This window comes from Pelophylax lessonae (genome assembly GCF_965119305.1).
Source record: "Pelophylax lessonae genome assembly, chromosome: 12".
Taxonomy (NCBI): Eukaryota; Metazoa; Chordata; class Amphibia; order Anura; family Ranidae; genus Pelophylax; species Pelophylax lessonae.
Genome location: NC_138779.1, coordinates 100,930,631 through 100,953,412, shown reverse-complemented (window position 1 = coordinate 100,953,412; position 22,782 = coordinate 100,930,631). Strand labels below are relative to the sequence as shown.

The 22,782-nt window shown below is 42.8% G+C and overlaps 1 protein-coding gene across 1 annotated transcript in view; it reads left to right on the top strand.

The window, feature by feature from the left end:
- The window catches only part of HSD17B14 (hydroxysteroid 17-beta dehydrogenase 14), a 110,816-nt gene that overhangs the window by 19,418 nt on the left and 68,616 nt on the right, over nucleotides 1–22,782 (top strand). The window contains exons 3-6 of the mRNA XM_082274374.1: nucleotides 5,463–5,560; nucleotides 8,899–8,965; nucleotides 13,606–13,697; nucleotides 16,307–16,411. Of these exons, the coding sequence (XP_082130500.1) occupies nucleotides 5,463–5,560; nucleotides 8,899–8,965; nucleotides 13,606–13,697; nucleotides 16,307–16,411 (362 nt within the window). The remainder of the gene's footprint in view (nucleotides 1–5,462; nucleotides 5,561–8,898; nucleotides 8,966–13,605; nucleotides 13,698–16,306; nucleotides 16,412–22,782) is intronic.

Here is a 22,782-nt window from a genome sequence, read left to right as displayed (position 1 = left end):
TTCTATATTGTACCTCCAGGAGAAGGGGGAAAGCTGTTAACAGAACCCCTTCAAGTCGAATTTCCATCTGTCCTGGGTCTACTGAGGAGGCCACACAGATTCTTCAAATCTTCTCGGTCAGGTCCTGTGCATGTATGCTGTGAACTCCGTTCAGTCATATGGACAGTTAATACTCTGTACTCACCATAGGACTGAATGGAGATGGTGACCAGCCAGGATACAATGAAAATGCCGTGCTGTGTTGGGGAGGTGGCACATCCAGGATTTCAGTAGAATGGGGACAGATGAATGTATGACTTGGAAGGAAGGATCATACCACAAGAAATGTAATTTTTGCATTTTTACCCTATACCTGTCACAAATTTGGTCCAATTCAAACTGGGAATATGATGAATGTAAACATGAGCGGAGGGCTTCTTCAGTGAAAACTGTGTTATAAAACCATCAGTAGATCCAGAGCTATAATCAACTGAAAATACATGCAAATATGGACATTTCCTGTGAAACTAGAGCTTGTATTTTTATTAACTCAATTAATTAAAAAAAAAGGAAGAGTAAGAAATGGTACTACACAGCATTGTGAATATACAAACATATGGCATGAATTTGGCATACATACAGCGCTGGCGTTTGGGGTCAGGGTACCCAACATGCTGGACAGGTCCACACATTAAAACTAAACAGGGCCAATTCGGTTTGGTTGCAGACTAGCTGATAAGTGTGCTAAATTTTCTGTTGTTTGTAATGTGTAAAGCCCCTTCCATGTGCCTTTTACTGTATAGGGTTGTTAAAGATTGGGATGGTTGCCACTTATCTGTACAGCTTGTCGGCTGAATTTGACCCAGGGACACATTGGATACCTTCAGCTGCCAATGTGTTCTTGCAGAGTGTTTATTGTGTTCCTGTGCCTTTAGGTAGGAGTGTGCTACCTCCAGACAAACCTACCCTTAAATTACCCACTGCTATATGTGCTCCAAATTTGAGCCTCTCAAAACTATAGAGTTAGTTAGTAGCACTTGGTGCACCATTCAGCCATGGCAGCTTTCAGCCTCTCATATAGTTTTTTATAGTCTTCCATCAAATGCCCAGTGTGCATAAGGTCTTTATCACGGTATATGCGTATCGAAATTCGGCCGGTTCTCTGACTGAGCCTAAATTTTTGTGTTCCCGTCTCTGTTCAACAGAAGTTGGTCTAATAACAGGCTTCTGTTGAACGATTCCACTGGAAAACCAGCATTTGATCAGCTGATTTAGCGCTGATTTAGCGCTGATTTGTGTATTCTACCGGGGGAGGGGTGGGGTATTATTGTGTGTGCTAATGTGTGTTTTATGTGTGTTATTATATGGGCTACTTTGTGTGATAACCACTTGAGCACCAGAAGATTTTTCCCTTTCATGACCAGGCCATTTTTTGCTTTTCGGCACTGTGCTACTTTAGCTGATAATATATTCGTTCTATTTTATTCTATTCTATTTTTTCTATTATATTCTATTCTTATCATCATCCTATTCAGTGTTCATATCTTACTTTATTTATTGCAAAGTTATCATTTAGAATTCAAATTTATTATCTAATTAATTATTTTGTTATAATTTTTTGGGAATATTTGAAATTCATTAATATTGCGAATTTCGAAAAACAAATCAAAATAAATTTAAACAAAAAAATAATAAAAGTTTGAATCTACAAATACTGTAGTTGCTGACTTTCAATAAACATGCACTTACCAGTCCAGCCCTGTCCTCACCTGGGCTGGTTTTTCACTTGTCTTTGGGTTCCCAGTGCCGCCATCTTGGATGTGGAAAGCTGGCTTTGATGTGGAAAGCGGGCTTTGACTTCCTGGTGCTTCACAGACAGCTTCCAAGTGCACATGCCTCCTGGGACCTGTGATTGTGTCCCAGGAGGTTGCGGACCAATGGCTGGGGGTTGGTTTTACTAAAACTGACAGAAAAAGGTATCCACTCCAAGAAAAAAAAAATTAAACCTCCAATACTGGTGGTGGGGGAGGGGGGGTGTTGAAGGAGGAAAAGCAGAACTACCCTTTTTAGGTGACGTTACACTTTCACTTCCTCACTAATTGTGTGGAGCAAGAGGAAGTATTTGATGAGGTCTAGTCAAATTCCATGAACTTTGTCACATTGAATGTACTGTTCTCCTGGTGTATATTTTCCCCCAATATCTCAAGTCACTGGTGTATATATTGCTTGATACTATTTTAAATATTTTTAGGCTTTTGCTGCACAACCTTAGGGAGACCAGGGTCTGGCAAAACCTTCCATGCCCCAACATGGCAACGATCATTTTTTACATATACTGTAAAGGTTGCTGCACTTTACTGGTGGTACTTGGAAAATGGCACCAAAAAAGTCACATCTCGTCGACATACATTCCGGAGTCAATTGACAGTATATTACCAATCACATACAGTGGATTATCCATAGCAGTTGAAAGTAAAAGCAGCACATGGACCCTTCCATTAAGCCATCTTCCCTTACTCAGTCTCTTTCTCCTTGGAAGCACCAGTGTTGAGACCCAACTCCTTGTATACTAAATATGCTATTCTGCTCTATTCACACCGAGATTCACAAGGTGAACCCAAGAATAACAAGGCTCCTTCTATAGTATACCAGTCTCTTCTTTTAAGTCTCACTTCATAGCTCTACCCAGCCAGGTGTGCTCCCTGAAGTTACTCCCTTGATCCCAGAGTCATTAGTACTCACTCAAGGGGCTTAGACTTGCCTGTTAGGCTTTAAGCATCCATCTCATGACTCTCCTTAAGAGCCGGTTCACACTACCGCGACCAGAAAGTCGCCCCATGAAGGAGCGACTTTTTAGCGTGACTTTGAAGAGATTTGTTTAGAGTCTTGTAAGAGACTTGTAAGAGACTTGTGCACTACTTTGAAGAAACGTACACGATAGACGACTTTGTCTGTGGGGAATGCCTGGCTAATCTTTTTCTTCTTCCTGGAAAGTCTGATAACAAGTCGCTTGAAAATAGATAAGGATCCGACTTAGAGGCGACTCCCATTGAAGTCTATGTGCACAAGTCGGATACAGGTCGCCTTGAAGTAGTACAGGAACCTTTTCTGAAGTCGGAGCGACTTCAGTAGTGCATATTAAGACGGCTCTGATTCATTTACATTGAATTTGTGATAACAAGAGACTTGGGGCGACTTGAGGGCACACAAGTCGTGTCCCAAGTCAGAGTAGTGTGAACCGGCTCTTAGTTGTTGTAGAGACATGGTTGCTGCAGCTGCTCCTCCCTTATTCTGAATACTCCTCCTGGGACTTCTGCCCTGAGCAGGGCCTTGGCTGTGTTAACTACATTCCATAGGGGTGGAAGACAGTAAAATCTTGGATTGAGAGTAACTTGGTTTGAGAGCGTTTTGCAAGACAGAGCAATGTCTTGATATACAAGTAGCGTCATGTCACATCCTCTGCACTGCCATCGATGTCGTCCCTTCCACACTGCGCTCCACGAGTGCTTCAAGCCTCGCTTTCAGATCGCTCTACTGCAGAGTAGTCTTCCCGGTCATGTTTGCAGACTGACAGCGGTGAGAGCCAGCCGTGAGGAAGATGGTCTATGTGGACAGCTTTACCCCAGATGCCTGCATACCTAAATGTGCCTCTTTAATTATCAACCATGTAAGTTGCTAAATGTTGTACCTTCATTAAATGTAACCATATTGCTGCACTTAGTCTCCATTCAAACTAGTACGACTTGTCAGGCGACTTGGTCAGCCTGACAAGTCACGCACCGTCACGGTCCATTGACTGCTACAGGAGCCGTTCTAATAGGAGCGACACAAGTCGCTCCGACTTAGAAAAAGGGTCCTGTACTACTTCGGGGCGACCTGGACCGACTTGCATAGACATTCATTTTATGAAGTCCGTGCAAGCCGTGCCGAAGTCGCAGTGCACGTGACTTCATAGGTCGCCCCCGAAGTCGTGCCGCTTCAGTGTGAACCGGCACTTAGAGGCGTCTCTCTTCTCTTTTATACTCTGTAGCTCCTGCTGGATTTTTTTTCTAATCCTCTTGTGGAGGCTGCCATTTGTGGATGGACGTTTATGGTTACACAACCTATCACGTTTCTATAATCTATTATAGATAGATTTATAATCTATTTTATATGGCCTATAAACTAAAGGATTTATGAATAAATGGTTGTGGAACGAATCATTGGAGTTTCTGTTATTTCTTATGGGGAAATTTGCTTTGATATACGAGTGCTTTGGATTACAAGCATGTTTCCGGAAAGAATTATGCTTGCAATCCAAGGTTTTACTGTACTTGTCTCTCATGTTCCTTCTGCCTAAAGCTCTTCCCCACCTGGTTTATAAATAGGCTCTGACTCACCCATAACATCACTATAGGGAGGACTTTTTTTTAAATGGGAGCTATCACTTTTTTATAACTTTTTCTTTTACCATACTATTTTAGGACACAGCCACCTAGTGGCAGACTAGCTAATTGCACCTGCCTACATACTTACCTTAGAGAGGATAGACTATGCTGTTCCCACCCTGCCTTGTCTGTTTTTGCTAAATTATGTTGAGAACATCAGATGTGGGTTGCTAGGCTCAGGACTTCATGCAGTAGTCTTTGGGTTTATGTCCTAGGTCCCAGGGTCTATCGATACCCATGCCTGGAAAAAGGAGATTTTTATCTTCTCATTTTCACATATAAATATTACTTGCGTGTTTGCAGTTCTCCCTTGGGTGTGACTGTGTCTAGCTTGTTTTAGCCCTCCTAGCTCCCTATTTAGTTAGCATTTACATCTGAGCATTGCATTTTTGTGCGTTTTCTTGTGCATGTTGTCAATTTTATGCATGCTCTTGCATGTTTTCTTACAGCATTTGAGCTTCAGGTGTTTTTTTTTTAGCCTAGAGAGAACAGTATCATCTGGGACATCACCTGTTGCTGCGTAGACATATTGGCTTCAAACTTGCGATAAAATGCGCTTATTGCACTTTTTTGTGTGCCGCGTTGCAATTCTTTCTGACTCAAAACACACCAATATGCCTGAATTGAGTCACAATAGTAGCTCCCAAACTTTTTTGAGCTTTAGGAGTTTGGCCTCAGGCATTCTGGAGTGAAGATGTGAACCACCACCATAGAGATGCATTGACTTTTTCTCCCTGAGTGTTTTGGAGCTTCAAGCTCTGTGCTAAAAAATTCTCAGGTGTGAATTGGGTCTTAGTGAAAATACCTATCACAGGGGCCTTAGGATGCAGTTAGGACAGGACCAAGTTTGACTTATATCTCTGACTCTAATGACAATTTTGATATTGGTATTTACTAAAGCTAACCTAAGTCTTCATATATTGCTCATCATATGCTTAGTTTGAATTGCCCAGGTTTGTAACAGGTTTGTTGCCCTATCCCATAGATACAGTATCAGGTGGTGTTTATCTATATGTTCAATCCTGTCTTACAAAATATCTTTGTTATAATTTGCAGAAGAAACATCAAGTGACCTGGTGAATGAGCTTTCAGAATGTGGACCAGGGTCTGCTGTTTATTTTTCTTGTGATGTAACAAGAGAGGACGATATCAAGGTATCCACGCTCTATTTCTCTTTCATTAAATAGAGCTTTGTCTTTTAGAGAAAAACTGTGCAGTGCATCTTTGAAATGCCTTGTAAATTATTCTCGTGCCTCGGCAACTGTAGGGAAATAATAGTATTCATTATCCAGTTTGTACTGTTGCTGTAACAGTCATAAAGCATAAAGCCTAGATGTGTCTGAACACCGTTCTAGGTCAGTCTCCCATCTCCACCTCCACTAACACACAGACCAGGTGCTGTCCCTGTCTATCAGATGAGTAAAAAAGAATTCTGGTTGGCCGCACATCTGGTAAAATCACCTTTATTTCAGCAAGTCCATAAAACATGTCCAAAAACACAAATAGAGGGGAACAGCAAAAGCTGGTGATGTGTTTTTGAACATGTTTTATGGACTTGCTGAAATTAAGGAGATTTTACTGAACGTGCGGCCAACCAGAATTCTTTTATGCTCAAAGCATAAAACTTGGTGCTAGTAGTTTTCAACACAAGGTTCAGGGTGCAAAGAACCAGTGTAACGTACCTAAGCAAAATGTTAGAACATAGAAAATGTATAAACTATACTAAAGCACTGTCCTAACACTTAAGGCTCGATTTATAATGGATACGCTATGCAAATCACTCTGCGAATATTTGCAGAACATTCACCTGTCAGTGTTTTACAGCATTTGACTATCATTTTCAAAGAGGATTTGACATATGGGTAATGTGGTGGCTGATGGTGAATCTTGGTAAATTTGAATTGTGACAGGTGACTCTTGTTTGGAATTTGTGTGTGTGCATATATATATATTGTATGCTGATGGGCAAATCCTCTTTGAAAATTATTTGTGACTAGGGTAAATAAGGTGACAGAAAATAAGATGTGAATCTTATGAAAATAATAAGTGAATAGGGCAAAGCCTATCAAATAGATAGGTGAATAGGGTGAATCCTCTTTGAAAATGATAGCTGAGTAAGGTGAATCCTCTTTGAAAACGATAACTGAATAAGATGAAACCTATTAAAGTATGTGAGTGGGGTGAATCCTTTTTGAAATGGATAGGTGAATAAGCTGAATCCTATAAAAATGGTAGGTGTATAGGGCAAATCCTACAAAAATATCAGGTGGATAAGATGAGGAGAAGTGAGGAGTAGGTACCTGTCAAAACTAGGTACCCCCCCCCCCAAAAAAAAAAACATTCCAAATACCAAATATGATTGGGGGGGTAGGGCGGTGAAGGAAAAGCAGAATTTCCTCTTTTGGATGAAGTTCCACTTCTGACCAGATGGTAGGCTGTGCTACCTTATGCACCCCAAGGTCTACCTGTAAATGATGACTGTTCCTTTAATATACTTATACAGTGGGTACGGAAAGTATTCAGACCCCCTTAAATTTTTCACTCTTTGTTATATTGCAGCCATTTGCTAAAATCATTTAAGTTCATTCTTCTTCCTCATGAATGTACACATAGCACCCCATACTGACAGAAAAACACAGAATTGTTGACATTGTTGCAGATTTATTAAAAAAGAAAAACTGAAATATCACATGGTCCTAAGTATTCAGACCCTTTGCTCAGTATTTAGTAGAAGCCCCCTTTTGATCTAATACAGCCAGGAGTCTTTTTGGGAAAGATGCAACAAGTCTTTCACACCTGGATTTGGGGATCCTCTGCCATTCCTCCTTGCAGATCCTCTCCAGTTCTGTCAGGTTGGATGGTAAACGTTGGTGGACAGCCATTTTTAGGTCTCTCCAGAGATGCTCAATTGGGTTTAAGTCAGGGCTTTGGCTGGGCCATTCAAGAACAGTCACGGAGTTGTTGTGAAGCCACTCCTTCGTTATTTTAGCTGTGTGCTTAGGGTCATTGTCTTGTTGGAAGGTAAACCTTCGGCCCAGTCTGAGGTCCAGAGCACTCTGGAGAAGGTTTTTGTCCAGGATATCCCTGTACTTGGCCGCATTCATCTTTCCCTCGATTGCAACCAGTCGTCCTGTCCCTGCAGCTGAAAAACACCCCCACAGCATGATGCTGCCACCACCATGCTTCACTGTTGGGACTGTATTGGACAGGTGATGAGCAGTGCCTGGTTTTCTCCACACATACCGCTTACAATTAAGGCCAAAAAGTTCTATTTTGGTCTCATCAGACCAGAGAATCTTATTTCTCACCATCTTGGAGTCCTTCAGGTGTTTTTTAGCAAACTCCATGCGGGCTTTCATGTGTCTTACACTGAGGAGAGGCTTCCGTCGGGCCACTCTGCCATAAAGCCCCGACTGGTGGAGGGCTGCAGTGATGGTTGACTTTCTACAACTTTCTCCCATCTCCTGACTGCATCTCTGGAGCTCAGCCACAGTGATCTTTGGGTTCTTCTTTACCTCTCTCACCAAGGCTCTTCTCCCCCGATAGCTCAGTTTGGCCGGACGGCCAGCTCTAGGAAGGGTTCTGGTCGTCCCAAACGTCTTCCATTTGAGGATTATGGAGGCCACTGTGCTCTTAGGAACCTTAAGTGCAGCAGAAATCTTTTTGTAACCTTGGCCAGATCTGTGCCTTGCCACAATTCTTTCTCTGAGCTCTTCAGGCAGTTCCTTTGACCTCATGATTCTCATTTGCTCTGACATGCATTGTGATCTGGAAGGTCTTATATAGACAGGTGTGTGGCTTTCCTAATCAAGTCCAATCAGTATAATCAAACACAGCTGGACTCAAATGAAGGTGTAGAACCATCTCAAGGATGATCAGAAGAAATGGAAAGCACCTGAGTTAAATATATGAGTGTCACAGCAAAGGGTCTGAATACTTAGGACCATGTGATATTTCAGTTTTTCTTTTTTAATAAATCTGCAACAATGTCAACAATTCTGTGTTTTTCCGTCAATATGGGGAGCTGTGTGTACATTCATGAGGAAGAAGAATGAACTTAAATGATTTTAGCAAATGGCTGCAATATAACAAAGAGTGAAAAATTTAAGGGGGTCTGAATACTTTCCGTACCCACTGTATATTATACAAAATATTTGCTACTTTTTTGCATGGCATTTTTGAGTCTGGCAGTATTGCTGAAAACAGGAATTACCTACAATAAACATACTAGAACATTTTTTAAATTAGGCACCAAAAATGTGTAAATTTCAATAGTGAATAGTAAATTTCACAGATCATACCAGGTGCACATGATGGAATCACCTTGCAACCAGGCAATTGCATACACAAAGCGTTAGCAGCTTCTCATGATCAAGTAAACACTTTGCTAACTTTTTTTTAACTCATCTGCTTGAGTAAAGAAATATTGATGTAAACGATAAAAAAACAATAATAATAAATCAAATTAACCACCAGATTCCATTTAACACAGAGGCTGATTGAAGTAGCTGTAAAAACGTTTGGACAAATAGACTGTCTGGTCAACAATGCTGGATGGCGTAAGTACTAAATTAATGTAAAATCCAACAGCCAGATGTGTTTGCTAAATTAAAGAACACCTTCATCCAAAAGAGATTTTAGTCTTCTGTGGCTAATGGCAAATTGAATCACATGCTAGCTTCTTATATTTCCCAGGCACTGCAATCCATTCTGATCAGTATTTGCTTTTAAGGTTGTATGTACGAGCCAAACTGCCTACATTCATGAGAACTAAAAAGGCTTTACACCCTCCGTTACTACATATTTCATAACACTAAGGCTACTTTTGCATAGGCGTGTAGCCACAATGCAAATCCTAGCAGGAATCTCCTTATTTCTGTTGCTGGGCTTGACAGCTGTATGTGGATAGCAGGGGCCACAAAGCCTGTACATTGTAATGACAGGCATCCATAGCTATTCATGCCTGTTTGCACAGCCAGTAATCACAGCAGTGATTGCGGCTGGATGCTCACAGCTGTCAAATTCAGCAGCAGGAATCAGTAGATTCCTGTCGCTGGGATTCACACCGTGGCTAAACACCCATGCAGATGAAGCCTGAGTTCTGTCAGGTTTTCAACCAAAATGTAATATTAGATTAAAGTAGATGTAAACCTGCTGTCACATACCAGGTCTTAAGGTCGAAATGACGAGAGAGCTCTTCTTGCGGCTAAGTGCTCCACACCCCTGAGGATGGGAACAGGGGATGTTGAGCCCAAAGAAGCAGGGATTGCCAGCTGTACTGAAGACAAGTTGTGCTGTAGCAGTAGGACTTCTACAGCTGGAAACCAGATGGAGAGGACAGCTGGTCCTTCAGGTGAATACGGGATCATGCAGTCAGGCACAGCAGAGAGCAGGTCACAGCAGGCAGAGCTAGGCAGGAAACAAAGTCAGGAATGAGTGCCAGGGTCAGAACACCGTAGTTAGCAAAGGAGAAACCAGGAGCTTAGTCAGGGGCTAGTCGCGGCCATACACAGGAAGCAGGCAGGGGCCGATCCATGAAGCAAGACGAGGTCAGAGCCAGAAGAGAGCGCGTGTAATCCAGGAGCTAGCGGAGTTTGTAATGGGAAATCAGAAATATAAGCACACAGGAAACACGGGTAACAGGGAGCTGAAGACCAGTCAGCAAAGTCTATGAGAATCTGTTCTTCTTATAAAGGCCAGAAGGCACCAAGATCTATCCCACATGGCATGTATCAGTGCGCCGTAAACAAATGTTCATGCGCCGGGCACGACCATACTGCATATTGGTGAGTGTGCCAGGTCTCTGAGCCAATTGCCTTTGGCTTATCCCCTGACACCTACTAAATCTTTAATAAGCTTTAACTTACTAAAGTAATTTCAAAAGAAATCTGCAGCTTTCCTTCAAACAATATCCAGCCATGAAAGGTCTTGTGCACTTCAGTTATAAGGTTTTACACTGCCACATCCTCACCCAATGGAGACAAGCAACCAGACTGACATACACTGTACAGGCATGGTCCACTGCTGTCGCTATCAGAAAACACACCCTGAGAAGATGTGCAGCAGTTGCTAGAATGTATGTAGACAGCAAGGGGCTACAGGAGCTCAACAGTTGTAATATGCAACAAAGAACGCAATATTTTAAAGAAAAAGGCAGCTTGTTTTTTAAAACACAATGTTTTACCAGACGTAAGGGAACCTGAGTGAACAAGCATTCTTTTTTATTTCATATAACTCAGTATTGGTCTTTATTGTAGAGGATCTTTAGCGCACTGCGCAAAACTGATCTCATCCAGAAACATTAGCAGGTTTTAAGTCATGAATGTTTAAGTCATGGACAGACATGTTTAACCACTTTAGCCCCGGAAGGATTTGCCCCCTTTCTGACCAGGCACTATTTTGCGATTCGGCTTTACGTTATTTTAATGGACAATTGCGTGTTCGTGCAACGCTGTACCAAAACAAAGTTTACTTCCTTTTTTCCCACAAATAGAGCTTTCTTTTGGTGGTATTTGGTCACCTGAACGATTTTAATTTTTTTCGCTATAAACAAAAAAAGAGCGACAATTTTGAAAAAATATATATATTTTTCACATTCTGCTATATGACATTCTCAAAAAAAAAAATGTAAAAATTATAATTTTTTAACATTTTAGGCCAATTTGTTTTCTGCTACATATTTTTGGTAAAAAAAAAAGCAATAAGCGTATTTTGATTGCTTTGTGTAAAAGTTATTGCGTCTACTAACTACTATGTCATTTTTATTGTTTTTTTTTAGTAATGGCGGCGATCTGCGATTTTTTGCAGGACTACCACATTGTGGTGGACAGATCGGACCCCTAACTGACATTTTTTACACTTTTGGGGGGACCAGTGACATTACTACAGTAATCAGTGCTAAAAATATGCACTGTTACTGTAATAATGGCACTGGCAGGGAAGAGGTTAATACTGGGGGTGATCAAGGGGTTAAATGTATGCCTAATGCTTACTGACTTGTGTGAAAGGCAGAGAGATCGCACTTTCAGCATAGCTGAAACTGCTGATCTGTCCTTGCCTGTCTGAGAGAAGATCCGCCTGCTTTGTTTACATAAGCAGGCGGTTCTTCTCTCCGTTTACCGGACGATTGTGGGAGGAAGGCGGCAATCGCCGCCTCTCCTCCCACGGCCCAACTCCCTCTGTCTAAACGCGCCGACGAAAACCTTTCCCCTCCAGTCACATAGCACTACGTTACTGGACCCAGGGGAGCCACACTGCCGCAGTGGTTAATGTCCCTTTAAATAGTTAGTTTTGGCCAAGCTGGCCCAAACAATTTACTGCACTAACAGGTGTGCTTGTTGTGTGCACAGTACCTCTGTGTTCCGGCAGTGGGATGGAGACTTAATATCTCACTCCCGGGACAAAATATAGTCGAGCTAAGCGCCGCTCAGTCATTCACAGACAGTTTTGTATTTTATGAATGAATCTTTCCACTGATTGGCTGAGGCAGAGATTGTGACATCATCTGTTTTCCTTTTTGCTTCAGCCAATCAGAGGAAGTTTAGTATAAACTAAATAGTATAAAATAAAAATATTATTAACAAGTTAAAACATACTAAAAGCTCATATAGCATATACTACGGTATGTAGTATTCACATTTAGCCTCATTCTGTTTCAGTGTCCCCATCTAACACCTTATTTGCTATCTGTTCATTTACAATACATTTGTTGATACTAAGAAGATCACATTGATGTGTGTTTTTTACTAAACAATGCAGTAGATGTGAAATTCTGCTTCAGTGTTTTTTCAGTGGAGGCCTAAAATCCAAATCGTTGTGTCTCCCTGTGATAGCAGTCATTAAAAATTGCACTGTACTAGATCCTCTTACAGTTTCCTACCAAGCTTTTTTGTTGTTCCACGATTTGACACCTAGACATGGCAAGTTACAATAGTCCAAGCATAGAACCCCCACTAGGCTGAGTAGCTCTAGGAACCACTTGCCTTAGTTTGACAGATGTTGTCATCTAGGGAACTGAATCCTGCCTGCACTACAACAGAAGCTGACTCTTTTGCTTTGCAGAGTCAGAACACCCAACTCACCAACCAACCAGCTCATACAATTGCTTCCCATCACTTCCAGAAACCATGCTACCTAAAGGCCAGTCTTTGCCTCAAGAACATTCCACAAAAATCACCTTAAAAGCTGGATTAATGCACATCCTTAGAACCCCTCTTTGTGTTGTCCCTGTGGCAGTTTTTCTCTCACTCCCTGTCTGGTGAAACTGTTCCCAGTAGAGGAGGCATTTCTAATGGAACCCTAGATAGCAATAAACACCTAAGAGGGGTTCTAATTCTGACCTGCTTTATCAAAGCGGGGAGGAATTTTTAAATAAAAGTCAAAAGAAATATGATTTTGGATGGACACATTCTTTAATAAATTGCATATGTTGACATTTCTGTTTTACATTGAATATTAGCTTCTGGTTAGACATGAAAACAATACCAAAGGTAATCAAGAAGAGTAAGAGTCGGTTCACACTATGGTGACACGACTTCAGGGTGACTTAATGAAGTTGCCGTGCACCGCTACTTCGGCGCGACTTGCACAGACTTCACATAATGGAAGTCAATGCAAGTCGCTCCGACTTCGGCCAAAAGTAGTGCAGGAACCTTTTTCTAAGTCGGAGTGACTTGAGTCGCTCCTATTAGAACGGTTCCCATAGCACAGAATGGAGCACGACTTGTCAGGCGACAAGTCGGAGTAGTGTGAACCGGCAATAACAACCATTCTTTTTATAACTTAGTAAGAATCTGGTGGTTCATTCAGCTCATTAGTGCCAGCATAAAAGCTGTAATGTTAGTTTTGTGATGTCCTTTAAGTGATCCAAAATGCAATGCTTGACTACAATAATAAAATCGTTGCTTGACTACAATAAAAAAATCGTTGCTTGACTATATTAATACAGATGTGGAGCCACATTACAGGATTCTATTAAGCTTGTGCAAGTCATTTTACTTTTTTGTTCACAAATAACATATATTCTCTGTGCTCTATTAACACCCATATTTTGATGTTGCAGTTTTTTGTTCTTACTTTCTTCCTTTTTGGTGATTACAATTTCTTCCTCTGTACATCGGATGTGGGAACTTGCAAATCTATCTGATTCACAATGGTACATTGCATGTGACAAAGTTCTTTGGTCATCATTTCATTTTAGATCCTCCAGAGCAGATCATTGATGGCACAAGCGCTCAGGAGTTTCAAAACCTTTTAAACTTGAATCTTATTGGCTACTTCCTGACTGCAAAGGTAAATATCACATGGACTAGTTACAGTATATTAATCACTATCTGACCACAATGATCAAGCTCTTGTTAAGTAACTGAATATTAGAAAATACCAGCAGTTTTCAGCTTTTAACCAAAGGTTAATTACGCCTTGAGAATTCTAATATCAAGATCTCTCGGATTGAGAATTCTTGACTATGCCATCTAAAAGAAACCTGTAAACTATACATAGCGAAGACAAACACTTTGGTGCAGATTTATGGGCTTCTCTCACTATACGGGCCCCATATGTATGCATGGTAGTGCAGAGCTTAGGACGATATTAAACACCATAATAGCATGGAGATTGATTTTTAGCCACTTCAACATGACCTAGTCCAGTAAATGTAAAAAAACATTTACTCCTGATCATCTTTCACTGCCTTTCCAGTTACAATAGCTTAAGCTTAGTCTGTGAAATGTTATAAAGAGTTCTAATCAAATGTCAAGTTAGTGTAATGAAAAGGAATGAGTCTGAATTTAGGAAAACTCAGCCTCTTGTTTATTCCACTGAAGGCATCATTCAGGTATTGTTATACAATTGAGGAAGTGATGCACTACAGTACACAATCCAGATGCAACACCAGCATATACCTTTTATTTAATTTGTTAAAATTATGTTCTACGTATATTTGCACACACTCATGATAGTGTCTCTTTCAGAAATATACAAATTTATACAGGTATCTATACTTGTATTTACAGCCAGAGACCTGCCTGACTATCTAAATAAACTCTTCACCTTTATAAAACTTAATATTTTTCTACTTCTAATTCCTGAAGTTGTCAGTGCTCTCATTGTTTTCAGATCATTCTATTGATCTTTCTCTTTTCTTTATAGCACTTTTTATATTTATCTCTTTCTTGTGAAAGACCTTGTGAACGGTCCTCTATTTCCCATCTCTGTTGTCTTTACTTTTTTTTCTATCTCTCTGCTATTGTGCAAGTTGGTGCATAAAAATACCTTCTACTTAATGTTGCAGTGTTTCCAGGCATTGGGCCTGATGTGGGTCTACCATGGTTACCGTTAACACCAACAGAACATTTAAGCTGATTGCCCAAGTGTGAGATCTTAGACAATGAACAGTCCGGCATCTTTCGTTTGTTTTGTTTATTTTATATAGGGATGGGAGAAGGGAATGAGTGGGATACTCCTCTGGCTCAACTAGGTACAAATTGGGACACTTGAAGAAAGAATGCTGACCAACGCTTGCTGGCGCTTGTAGATACTGACTTGCTGTCACTGAACTGAAGACTGACTTCTGACACTCTGGTTAGCTCAAAAGTCCTTTACACAGCTTCCTCCAGTCCTTCCTGACTGAGGTAGCCACTTGTAGACACTGCTGCAACTCTAAACACTGTAATACTGTATACTGCAGGGCCCAACTGCTGGCACCCCCTTTACTCTTCAGGGTTAACACATTAGCACCCCCTTTACTCTATTCCTGCAGTGGCTAGCTAGCTCCTGGATCACTCTGACCTTCTCCGGAGTGGTCCCCTCTGACTAGGCAGACCACCAGGGACAGTTCACAGTACTCACGACTCAGAATGCTTTCCTTGAACTCGAACCCTCACAGCTCCGCTGGTCCTCAGCACACTGGATTCTTCTGGCAGCTCAGCTCAGCCCTGTATCCCCTCAGGCCAGTCGCCTGGGATACCCGATTCTTCCTGACAGGAGGAGAGACAGCCGTCGCCTCCCTCCTGGGACTCTGCTTCCCGTCAAAGACCACCAGTCATGTGCTCCCCACAGACTTAAACCCCTTCCCAGAATGCTCTGCGGCAGAATCTGCCCTTCCAGGATGGATACAAGCCCTGGTGTGCTGGTCAGGTTTCCTCCACTGCTCAATAAGAGCCCTCATTGGGACACAGTGGGGAGACTCCCTAACTCAACAGGCACACCTGGGAACACATGCCAGCCTAGCTGAAAATCATGGCCATTCTGATAAGCAGACAAGGCCCACTATACTTCACCTAGCACCTACTTTGGGAAATAAGTTTAGATAACAAGTCAAAGATCTCTGGATGTAGATACAAATATAGATATATGTATATAGTTGGCAGTTTCTGAGGGAGAAACGATGTTGTTGATTTACTACAACTGGAGAGTGCAAAATGTGTTGCAGCTCTGCAAAGAAACCAATCAGCTTAACTGAACAACCTGAAGTTAGATGCTGATTGGCTACTATGCACAGCTGCACCATATTTTGCACTCTCCAATTTTAGTAAATGAACCCCTATGTTGTGTGTGTGTGCAAGAATACATGGAACATTATTTTAATAAATTAAATAAGACTTATATTTTAGTGTGGCTTTGGTGAGATGCACAGAATAGTGAAGTGCACCATCATACTGTAGTTCACATATAGAGACTCCTCTTCATTCTGTCAAATTGATAAAGCCAGAGATTGTATTTTGGTCATAATTCAGGCATTTCTTATTGGACACCTTCTGTATAAATTTAGTTTGACTTATAGAGTAGTATTGGCTGGATTCCACCAAAGTATAAAAGGTCATTGTTTTTTTTTTAATTGTCTTTAAATATTCAATTGCATTAAAACATTTTACTATAGTTTTTGTACATCTCTATTTTAGTATGCTTTGCCCCACCTAAGAAAAACACAGGGGAACATCATCAATGTCTCAAGCTTAGTTGGAATCATTGGTCAGAAACATGCCATACCCTACGTTGCCACAAAGGTAATGTGTCATATGCGCTCTGTATTTCCAAGTTACATGACAATTACTTTGGATATTAATGGGGAAAAAAAGCCAGCCTCCCTGCAGTCTGTGAAAACTGAGCACTTAAGCAACCTACTATAAATATATTATTTATCTGACCCACTACCTTTGCCCTTTTTTGAGAAACTCATTCTTTTGTGGTGAATGCCATCTTTATAAAAAACATTTATCTCAGCAGGGACTGGCTGAATTTCAAATCACAGGATAAGCCATGCAGACATAATTTTCAATCAGCCTAAGCATTCTAATAAATATGCATTGGGAGTGTAGAAATAAAAAATAATCAATGTACAAATTACAAGAAGTAGAGCCCCCATATGTGGTACTTATATGGGCTGTAATGTAGTTACCAATTATACATAAAATCAAGTTTAAAAAGTTAAACTGTTTACATTTTTTTTATTTTACATGCGTATGTATGGCTAGCATTTTTATTTTTTTAGTGTTTTTAATTTTTTGGATAGTTTTCTCCCAATAGAAAAACTGATAGGATTCTGAGTGATTTTTGTTTCAAACATGGGAGAAAAGTTATGCTATATAGCACCAAGTACATGAGGATTACTTGCAAATGCTATGGAAATAAGCCAGGCCAACTGCACCATCTGGACATTTCTGTAATACTTTGGTACCAACCCTCTAAAACATGCAGTGGTCACCCCATACTTAAACAGCCCACCAAGCTTAACAACCTAAAACTCATATCCTTGCTCTCTTTTAACTCCAAACTCCTTAAATGCCTAGTCCACAACCACCTGAGCTTCCACTTCATTGAGAATAGCCTTCTTCATCCCTTCTTCATCCCCTTCAGTCTGTATTATGCCCGTAACACTGCAGAGAAAGTGCTCGACTTAAACTCACATACGGTGTACTACAGTGGGGGTTGGTGCTCAAAACTATTGGGGGGGGGGGCAAAAAAATAAAAATGTAATAGGCATTGCTTTGCGGCAAAAAACGCTGTAAAAAATTGCCTGACTTTGAGGTCACAAAAGTGTGAAAGGGGCCTTCAGTAATAAAGGTATAGTGTGCCCCCTTCAATGCAGAGTGACCAGTGTGCCCCCTTCAGTGCAGAGTGACTAGAGACCAGTGTGCCCCCATCAATGCAGAGTGGCCAGTGATCAGTGTGCCCCCTGCAATGCAGAGTGACCAGTGGCCAGTGTGCCCCCTTCAATGCAGAGTGACCAGTGTGCCCCCATCAATGCAGAGTGACCAGTGACCAGTGTGCCCCCATCAATGCAGAGTGACCAGTGACCAGTGTGCCCCATCAATGCAGAGTGACCAGTGTGCCTGTCACATACCTGGTCCTGAAGCCGAAATGCTGAGAGGGCTCTCCTTGCGGCTAGGTGCTCGGTGTCCCTGAAGGTGGAAACAGGGAACACGAAGCCCAAAGAAGCAGGGATTGCCGGCTGTGCCACGGATGAGAGATGCAGGTGTGGAGATCTCTCCGCAGGTGAATACCAGATGAGGTGAGCAGTAGGACCCAGTGGAGCTGATGATGGTGCAGACTGCACACAGCAGGAAACAGATTGTAGTGGCTCCAGTAAGCTGGATATGGCAAATAGGTATTGCAGGCTGGAGCAACAGGTAAGTACTGTAGGTGGGTATAGCAGGCTGGGTACTGCAGGTAGGCACCAAGGTGGATCACAGCAGACAGGGTGAAGCAGGAACGTAGTCAGGCAAGCCAAAGTCATACACAGGACAAGAGACAAGAGCAGATCCGTGGGCTATCCGAGGTCAGAGCTGGGGGAATGACAAGAGGTATCCAAAGGCAGGCCGGGTCGGTAACAGATGATCAGAAGCATAAGCACACACACAAGAACAGGAAGCAGGAAGCTGAAGATCAGTCAGCAATGTCCATGTGCTGCAGTCCCTCTTTTAAAGGCCAGAGGGCGCCAAGATCTGACAAGCATTGTGTGAGCCAGCACACACACGTCTTTGCCGTAGTGAACGTGCGTTCGCAATACGTGTGCGTGCATTTGTGCGAGTGCGGCCATATTGGATATTGGCCACCATGCCAGGCCTACGGGCAACTCTCCTCTGACTAGTCTCCTGACAGTGCCCCCATCAATGCAGAGTGACCAGTGTGCCCCCATCAATGCAGAGGGACCAGTGACCAGCGTGCCCCCTTCAATGCAGTGTGACCAGCGTGCCCCCTTCAATGCAGAGTGACCAGTGTGGCCCCTTTAATGCAGAGTGACCAGCGAAATCCCTTCAATGCAGAGTGACCAGCGTGCCCCCTTCAATGCAGAGAGACCATCATGCCCCCTTCAATGCAGAGAGACCAGCGTGCCCCCTTCAATGCAGAGAGACCATTGTGCCCCCTTCAATGCAGAGAGACCATCGTGCCCCCTTCAATGCAGAGTGACCAGCGTGCCCCCTTCAATGCAGAGTGACCAGTGTGCCCCCCCCAATGCAGAGAGACCATCATGCCCCCTTCAATGCAGAGTGACCAACGTGCCCCCTTCAATTCAGAGGGACCAGCATGCCCCCTTCAATGCAGAGTGACCAGTGCACTTACCTGATTTGCAGCAGCGGCTTCTCCTCAGCCCCCCGCGTTTCCCTGCACCTCCTCGAGTCCTCCCGTCTCCTCCTCCCGTTTCCTCCTTCTCCTTGGCCAATGGCATGGGTTCGCCTTTCGGCCAATCAGGAAACGGGTCTCGGACCCACTTCCTGATTGGCCAGGAGGAGGATCCGTGTGACAATAGCGAATTGTCATTTGCTATTGTCACTCAAATGGGTGGGCTAGGGTGCAGTGCTCTGCACCCCGGACCCACCCTTTTCTGAAGCTGTGGCTCTAATCAGGTGCTTCAGAAAAAAAAAACCCCATTGAACTTCATGCGTCCGGTGCCCCGCATGTACATTAGGGGGCCGGACGCATGGATAGGGGGGCGGCGCCCCTGCGCCCCCAATGCACCAGCCGCCACTGGTGTACTAACAACTAAAACCTATTGTCACTATTCTGTACTCTTACACTTGGACCTCTCTGCTGCCTTTGATACAGTTAGCCACCCCTTTGTCCTCAAAAAAACTGTTTTCCATTGGTCTCCATGACTCTGCTGTCCCTTGGTTCTCATCTTACCCATCTCGCCACACTTTCAGTGTCACTTCCAACTCCAACTCCTACTCTTCCCTTCCTTTTTCTGTTGAGGTCCCCTAAGGTTCTGTCCTTGGACCTCTCTTATTCTTGATCTACACTTCCTCACTGGGTCAGCTAATAGCTTCCTATGGCTTCAAGGCTGACAACACCCAAATCTATCTTTCTACCCATCAGTTCACCCCATCAGTCTTCTCATGCATCACTGATTTACTAACAGTCATATCAATATTGATGTCACATCACTTCCTCAAACTCAGTCTATCCAAAACTGAGTTCATAATATTTCCTCCCCCTCGTGCCTCTTCGCCTGACCTCTCCATCAAGATTGATGGCACAACTATTCCTCCATCCCCACATGCCTGGGTGCTCGGGGTAACCCTAGACTCTGAACTCTCCTTTCAGCCCCACATCCAGTTACTGTCCAAATCGTGCCACCTCAACCTCCACAACATCTCCAAAACACATCCCTTGTTAACTAATGACACCACAATACTTCTAATTCACTCCCTGATTATCTCTTACCTCAACTAATGGAATTCCTTCTTCATTGGCTTACCTTTACACATGCTATCCCCCCTTCAGTCCATCATGAATGCAACTGCCAGACTCATCCACCTTATTACTAGTCAGTGTCTGCTATCTCTCTCCACCGATCCCTTCATTGGCTTCTGCTCACCCAACAAATAAAATTCAAAATACTATCAACAACTTACAAAGCCATCCACATCTCTGTCCCCAGCTACATCACTAACCTAGTCTCAAAATGCCAACCAAACCATTCTCTTCAGTCCTCACAAATTCTCCTACCCTATAGTTCCCTCATCACCTCCTTCTATGTTCACCTCCAGGACTTTTCCCGAGCCTCCCACATCTTCTAAAACACCTTACCCCAATCTGTCCAACTATCTTCTACTTTATCCACCTTTAGGTGTTCCCTAAAAAACCCATCTATTTAGAGAAACCTATCCTGCTTCTAATACACTGACTTTTTACCTATCCAGCAGCTCATCATTCACATTTACAGTATTACCCTTTGTATTAGAGATCGACCTATTATCGGCAAAGCCGATACTTTGAGGGCCGATATGTACTTTCCCTGATATATCGGAATTGGCTTTTTATTTACCAATATTGCCGATATTTCAGGGAAAGTGCTTGTACCGGGGTGATGCCTGCAGCTAGAGGCATAACCCCGGTACCGGTGTCCATAGCCGACGGTCGACTGTCTTGTAATGACAACCGATGCGGCTGAGAAGCCGCTCGGCTGTTATTCCAAGGAGCGGGAGGGGACATTCCCCTCCTCCCGCCGCCTTCCGAGGCTCGCCCGGGTCTCCTGTCCCACCAGGAGACCCGGGCATCCTACCTTCACCGCCGCCATCTGACCCTGGTCTCCATTTCTTTGAATTTCGCACCGCCGCATATCCGGAAGTGATGTCATGAATGACATCACTTCCGGGTACTGGCGGTGCTGAGTTAAAAAAACTTACAGCATTCAAAACAGCCAAACTTGGCGTTTTGAATGCTTAAGTGCAGAGGAGGGGTTTGGGGTATTTTAGACCCCCAGATCCCTCCACCACAGTACCTGTAGACATTAAAAAACAAAAAAAAATGTTTTTAATGTCCGAAAATATCGGCAGATATCGGCCGATACCAATACCCGATGACCAAAATATCGTTATCGATATCAGCGGTAAAAAAACGATATCGGTCGATCACTACTTTGTATCACTTGACCCTCCCTCTTAGATTGTAAGCTCTAACGAGCAGTTCCCTCTGATTCCTCTTGTTTTGAATTGTATTTTATTAATCATGTCTGCCTTCATTTTGTAAAGCACAAACTGTTGGTGCTATATAAATCCTGTTTATTATTAATACTAATAACATACAGTCTCAGGGTGATTAATAGCAATGAGTAGTCATTTGTGGGATTCTGTGCTTCTTTTTTGATCATGTAATGTGAGAGATGGCATTCTGTAAGAAATATATTTTGATAGGTTTTGAGAATGTTCTGGAATACTCTAAGGACTACATGAATATACAGAAATAGAGTTCATGAACAGGAAACAGCACTGGGAGGCTTTATTTAAGGCAACACATTACAGCAGCAAAATCCTATGGCTTTTTGCAGCTGCAGAGTGCTGATTGAATAAAGGCAACCGGTGCTTTAACCTGTTTGTGAATTCTATTTCAGTATTTGCATGGATACACAGTCTGACAAGCTGGAGGGCCACTGAGCAGGTTTCATTGTGGTTGATGGCCAATTCCCAGGTAGCTGTGGCATCTGTTTGTGTTTTAGAATAACCATTTTCTAGTATTTCCAGCTCACACCGGAGATGGCTGGCATTATCCACTTGCATAGTAAAGGAGTATACAGCAGTTCCATAATAGATTGAGTTTGTTTGTGAGCATTATACCAAGGTTATGTAAATTAATGTAGTTGAAAGCCAAAGCCCCAGGATAATACGTTTTGCCAAGGAGTAGGTGTACTGCAGATTTGTCTACATTTAGGGTATGGTCTACATTTACATACATATTTGTGTTTATTTAATGTGCATTTGAAAGCACATTTGAAGAGTGTATTATATATTGATAAGACAGATATGAAAGCATATAGGGCTTTAGAAGAGCAAATGCTGGTAAAATGTGCTCAAAGTGCGGACATGGTACAGGAGGTGGTCAGAGGCTGTGCGGACATGGTACAAGAGGATGTGTCAGAGGCTGCGGACATGGTACAGGAGGACATGTAAGAGGCTGCGGGCATGGTACAGGAGAAAATGTCAGAGGCTGTGCGGACATGGTACAGGAGGACGTGTCACAGGCTGCGGACATGGTACAGGTGGACATGTCAGAGGCTGCAGACATGGTACAGGAGAACATGTCAGAGGCTGTGCGGACATGGTACAGGCGGACATGTCAGAGACTGCAGACACAATAGAGGAGGAGATGGTCAGAGGCTGCAGACATGGTACAGGAGGAAATGGTCGGAGGCTGCAGACATGGTATACAGGAGATGTCAGAGGCAGCAGACATGGTACAGGAGATGCAGAGGCTACGAACATGGTACAGGAGATGCAGAGGCTACGAACATGGTACAGGCAGGAGATAGAAAAACCAAGTTGTAGAACAATTCTCCTGCGCTCTAGTGAAATATGATGGAGGGAAGAGGGATACTTCGGACTTGAGTGGGTAAAGCTTGTGGTCTTGATGCCCCCTCAGGATCAAGGGTATCCGAAAC